Genomic DNA, 6,000 nt, shown 5'->3' with positions numbered 1-6,000 from the left:
AATGATTTCGATTGAACACAGCTTTTTAAATGTTAGCTATCCATTTCTATGTAGCAGTATCTGCATATTGACCTTATTTAATTATGTTGACACAATATTCCATCCCTAGCGTTTTCTATCATAATTTCCTAAGAAGACGGTTGCTGCTAATATGGAAACTATTGAACCAAGGGTTCCAATCTTTAAAGCCGAAGTTTTTTTTATGAAAGTTAAAGTGACATCATCACGAGTTGTTTGGGATATGTGTTTGATGTAACCACATGCATCCTCCTCTTCCATTGTGAGGTCACAGAAAAAAAAACCACGCAACTGAATTTGTACGATTGGATGACATGTTTTTCTTTTCGACTTTGTACACTCCCCCCTGGCCTTATAAGTGTTGAAATTCCCCTTTATGTCTTTCATCTTTTTTTTCAAATTACAGCTTTTAAAATTGGTTTCGATAGGAAAATAAAGATTTTATTATTAAGATTCTACGACAACAAAAAGTTAAGACACATCTTTGGTATACAAATAAAAAAAGACTTCTTAAGAAATAAATTTAGAACAAAAACTAAATAAAAAATCCTAATTACACAAATGAATTAATTGATAAGTTTAGGTCAAGGTACACTTTGTAAATTTCATTATTAAACACATTATGGCGCCAAATTAGCTGCACCAGAACCTTTTCCTCAAGGTAGACGTTTGATCTTCATTGTAACAGATTTCATGCGATAGAAGGGTATTGAGGCATTCCATTTGTACCAATATATCCCGGAGTAGTCAGATTCAGTTCCAAGAAAGTAAAGTCCATTCGGATTTGCATAGGTACACCATTTGTACCACCACCCACCTTTCTGTGTCAAAGCACACTGCCCACCTGTATTATCATCATCATTGTCGCGATCTTTCGTGGAAAATCGTTGTCCATTTAAATTTAATGGCGGATCACTATCCAACATGGAATCACCTGAATTGAACACAGACAATCTATATTATTTGTTCATCTTAGAAGTTGTCTTTTATTAGTAATTCCTCATATTTCTAGAATGATTTACATCATGCATAATTTTTTTAAGGGAGAAATATTACTGACTTAATTACAAAACGTTCTCACAATTTTGTTAAACAGTTACTATGTCTTGCAAAACATATCGTCAGGTTATAATAGTACGAAAAATGTCAGGTTTGAATATCCACCTTCATGCTTGAAAATTGTATACTAACTCTTGAATCGAATACAGCAATGAAATGATGGTCAACATGTTTTCTTTAATAGTCAGTTGATAAATTTAGAATTTAGAACTAGTTTCAACTCCCTCAGTCAAAGTTTTCTTAAATGCATTGATCTGAACTCTTTAGGTGCCTTTCATATTAATTCTCGCGTATTATTGCATTTATAAGAATGTCTCAAATACATTAAATAACCACTGACAAATGAATTGAACTATCTTAATAAAATTTATTAATCAATATAAGACATATGGAACAAACTTTGTCATCTGCCGAATTTATATTTTAATTTTAAGTTGATACCAACAAAACGATGTCTTGCAGTTGCAGACCTCCTTCATTTTAACTATATAGATAACACCTAGTTGAGAGGATTTTAAAGCAGATTGTTACCACGAGAAAACATGGTCAATTGTAAAGTATAACAGAATAAAAACAAATCGCATTTATTTCACAGGTATACCCTCTATTTGTTTTGTACACATAGAAAGAACACAACTTTCAAATAAAACCACATCTGAGTTGATGTTTAAAAGTTCACGAATAAAACTTAGCTATACAATTGTGTGTTATACCTTGATACCATTATCATGCACGGTTCTTTGTAAATTCGCTACTTTATATAAGCCAATTTATAGTAGAAATTTATTTTAAACTGAATGTGGGTACACCAAATGTAACCAGGCCTGGGGTAATTGTAACTTGTAATTGTAATGCATTGTAATATAACATTTTTTTGATGTAATGCAAAGTAATTTGTAATGCACATTTTCTGCATTACAATTACATGTAATGTAATCATTACTTTAATTAAAAATCAATGTAATGCCTCCATAACTGTACATTACTTTTCATTACAAATTTGTAAAATACATAACATTGAAGAATATGATAAAATAGAAACAAAATAAAATATTAACAAAACAAGAATGTGTCCAGAGTACACGGATGCCCCACTCGCATAATCATTTGCATATTCGGTGGACCGTGAAATTGGGTAAAAATCTTATTATGTAACATACCCGTCGTTATCTGTGAAACCGATATTCCATAACGGTTAACCAATTTGTAAATTTATCAGCATCGCTATACCCTGCCAACATTATAGCATTCAATCGACTCGTTTGATATACTAAACACATCGTATTGATAGTAACTGTTAACTTACCACCATCACCACTATACCCTGCCAGTGTTAGTTGGTAATCTGCAGACTCATCTGCTATACTAAACATATCATACTGATAGTAACTATAACTTACTAGCATATCCGCTATACCCTGCCAATGTCAATTTGTAATCTACAGACTCATCCACTTTACTAAACATATCGTACTGATAGTAACTGTTAACTTACCAGCATCCCCACTATACCCTGCCAATGTCAATTGGTACTCCGCAGACTCATCTGCTATACTAAACGTCTCATACTGAGCATAGCGCCGCTCTCCAGACCAGTCTTGTAAGTCAAACCTTAAACTGTACGTTTTTCCATTTAATATATTGAAAATGTTGTCGTTACCTGAAGATGTCAAATAAGATATAATGTTCATCTTAAATTAGATTTTTACATACAGCTTCGATAAATTAGTTAATATTTGTTGCATATAAAAAAGGTAGGTACAAGTAAAATGTATATATTGTTTTGAAAATAACAATTTGTATAAAAACTTTTCTACTCTAAAATTTATTAACTTGGAAGGGAAAGGGGATACCAAAGTTTTCTTTCGATCTGCTTTATTATTATAAATATAGCAATATGGGTTTTTATCTAATGGTAGAATATCTTTATGAATATTGATGACTCATCATTCCAGCAACACATATTTATGAAATAAATATCCGCTGTTTGATATTTCAAAGCTTCAAATCACTATCTATGATATCTTTTTAAAAAAGTTGTTGCTTATAAAGAATATATGACCAAATGTTATATATTTTTTAATTGAATTCATCTACTCTAAATTTTAACGGACGTCATTAACTGGTAGAATTAGTTATCAAAGGTACCAGGATTATAATTTAATACGGCAGACGCGCATATACATGAAGTTGAATAAGAGTGTAACCAATCACTATCGACATGTTCGATTGTCAGTCACGAAATGTTCACCTGTTTATAATTCTAATATCACATTGCGACTATTTAAAAGTTGTTTTGATAGGCTTTTAGCTTTATATCCGATTTAGCTGGGTACACATTTTGTCAAACGAGTGTATAAATGAAGCGTTGATGTGTTTTTTGCCCTTCATTTAAAAATATAGTTTTATCGGCCTCTTTTGGTTCTTAGTTACATTTTTTTACTAATCACTGTCTTAGATTTATTGGAATATTGTTTGATATTTATTATTGATCAAATACGAAGAGATTTTGTAAGTATATCAATTGGACAGCAACCCAATAACATATCAAAGCCAACATCAATACGGAAATCGATAACAATGGCAGTGTGTACAATTCTGATTTTAAGTCTGTCTATTGAAGTTTTGGAATTAAATCCTGAGAGTTTATAGACTCTATCACATTTGAACTTAAAATACTGATGTGGTATGACTGACAATGAGACAACTATCAGTCAGAGTTAAACGAATAGGTTGGAATAAGAAATAACTGACCACCGAATCACCTTTAACAATAAAAAACCAAATCCGTATAGTCGGCTCTAAAATTTCCCGACGTGCAAAAATGTGAAATCTAATGGCATAATTTATCATAGAACTACAAATTACTAGAAACTATTATGAAAAACACAAACCAGCGTCAATCACTGTAGTACAGGCTTTTGACTATGGATAGACATATATATAATGTCGCTGGATTAAATATGTTTGTCAACGCTCAACCCTTTTCCTAACCGGAAATAGTGGTTTAAGAACATAATGTAAGAACGAACTATAAATATAGGTTGCAATTGGTTTATAAGAAAATATCTTTGAGAAGCACAAGTACCACTTAAATTAAAAAAATGTACCGAATTAAGAGTACTTGCACTTATTGAATTTAATAAAGATAGGACTTAAGAATACATTAATTTACCGAGCCAATATTCTCCTGATAGATCACCAAACCCATTTTTATATTCCGACCAGTCTCTATAGAAATCTGTAGAACCATCGTGTCGTCTCTGTATCACCTGTAAAATAGTTATTTAATGAAAAAAATTATCTTGTTAATAAATCCGATTAAAATTGACTTCATTCTGTCTCTTTGAAGTTTTATTTGTTTTGGTTATTCTATGTGTGAATAGAAAATTAAGGTATTTGTATTTTTTTTTATTGTGAACTAAATTTTATCTATAAGTATTTTCCAAAGATATGCAATCATCGTCCGAAAATTGGAAACTCATACTTAAACAAAACATTAAGAAACACACACCGTCCATTTGTCCACCATATCACAGTAAACATTTATACAGTCGTTGTTTACGGAAATAGTGTAAACCCCGTCGATAGTCCCATCCGGAAATTCAGAGCAATCAGACGGAATAGTCTCTAAAATTAAAAAAAGAAATATTAATATCACAGTATATCGATTATGACTTCTATTACTAAAAATCTAGTTTCTCCATTTTAACACCACAGAGTGGTAAAATCCAAACGTATTTATTTAGTCTCAAATAAAATTAATAAGATGTTACAGAAAAATAGAGCCACCTTTTGTTGAAAATCTCAGATTTTTTTGTCTGCCCCTAACCCCTTTAAAGCTCAGAAGCCTCAAGTCAACATACAATCTAATTCCCCCCAAAAAAAATTGCAAAAAGAAAGCCTTGGATATAATTAAAATTATGTCTAGTAAAGAATATGACTGATTTGAATAGTAATACAATTTGACGAAACATTTACATATTCAATTAAAACAAAATTACATTTTTAAAAATCAGTACGTTAGCAAATGAAAGATTAGTAAAATGTACTCACTTAATCGAATAAATATTCCATTTTGCCAATTTTCTGTCGTTGGGTTACAGTCTGAATCCAATTTACACTGTTTTGTAATATTATAATAACTTGCTGTCATGCAATCCTTATCGCTGGTACACAAACTTGCACACGCTGTTGAAGAAGCAGTTGTTGTTGTAATTGTTGAAAGGCTTGAAACAATTCTTTTTCCCGCTTCGGTAGAAAATAATTTTTCCTTCTTTATTTGCGCTATTCCATGGCATATTGGATATATTACAACGCCATACAAAATAATTCTAAGAAACATGCTACTTTAATCCACCGGTAGTCAAGGTAGAATGAAATGTATATGCGCAAAGTTATATCATTTTACTAAACCAGTCAATTAACAACCAGGACAGCACATCATTTAATAAAGTCAATAGAATTGTTACAGTGAAGTTTTTATTTAAATTAAACAAATCGAAAGTTACTTGCTGCATATTGTAGATATTTTATGAGTAAAATATCACATCTCTTTAATCACATTCCTATGCATGAGTCTATTTACGAACGTTTTGTGAAGTAGTTTTTTTTAATTATTTTTTTTTTAATAAAAGTGCACTTAGAAATTTATGAAAAACATCTGGAAGTAAATTGACACCAATGCATTTGCTAAAATCGAAATGTAGCTATTCAAAGCATATTCCACTAATTTCATTTACTTTTGATTAGTATTTTGTAAGTCCTCTTCAACCATTAACTCATTTGTAGTACAATGCCAGTTCCAATATTTAACATCATTCGTAACATTTACACTGCTATGCATTTGATCTCCATGCCAAATGTATTAAACTTCTTAAATGATTGTGAAGACGTCCTTTTTGTCAACTAGACTGTCACCAC

The 6,000-nt window shown here is 31.0% G+C and overlaps 1 protein-coding gene across 1 annotated transcript; it reads right to left on the bottom strand.

Annotated features, from left to right (window-relative positions):
- Positions 1-602: 602 nt before the first annotated feature.
- LOC134723777 (fibrinogen-like protein 1) lies at positions 603-5,493 on the bottom strand. Its single transcript, XM_063587326.1, has 5 exons — positions 5,134-5,493; positions 4,592-4,707; positions 4,253-4,349; positions 2,573-2,737; positions 603-952 (listed from the first exon to the last, which is right to left on the bottom strand). The coding sequence occupies exons 1-5, from the start codon at positions 5,420-5,422 to the stop codon at positions 675-677; spliced, it is 945 nt and encodes a 314-aa protein (XP_063443396.1). The 5' UTR covers positions 5,423-5,493; the 3' UTR covers positions 603-674.
- Positions 5,494-6,000: the final 507 nt, after the last annotated feature.

The sequence above is a fragment of the Mytilus trossulus genome, chromosome 6 (genome assembly GCF_036588685.1).
Source record: "Mytilus trossulus isolate FHL-02 chromosome 6, PNRI_Mtr1.1.1.hap1, whole genome shotgun sequence".
NCBI classification, from domain to species: Eukaryota; Metazoa; Mollusca; class Bivalvia; order Mytilida; family Mytilidae; genus Mytilus; species Mytilus trossulus.
Note: the sequence above shows the minus strand (reverse complement) of the source record. Positions and strands in the feature narration are given on the sequence as shown.

What these genes read in the sequence shown, in the direction of transcription:
- LOC134723777 (XM_063587326.1), bottom strand. Translation starts at nt 5,422, where the DNA reads ATGTTTCTTAGAATTATTTTGTATGGCGTTGTAATATATCCAATATGC. An exon ending in ATATGGTGGACAAATGGACG is followed by an intron (nt 4,350 to 4,591) that starts GTGTGTGTTTCT and finishes ACTATTTTACAG; the next exon opens with GTGATACAGAGACGACACGA. An exon ending in AGGGTATAGTGGGGATGCTG is followed by an intron (nt 953 to 2,572) that starts GTAAGTTAACAG and finishes TGTTCAATTCAG; the next exon opens with GTGATTCCATGTTGGATAGT.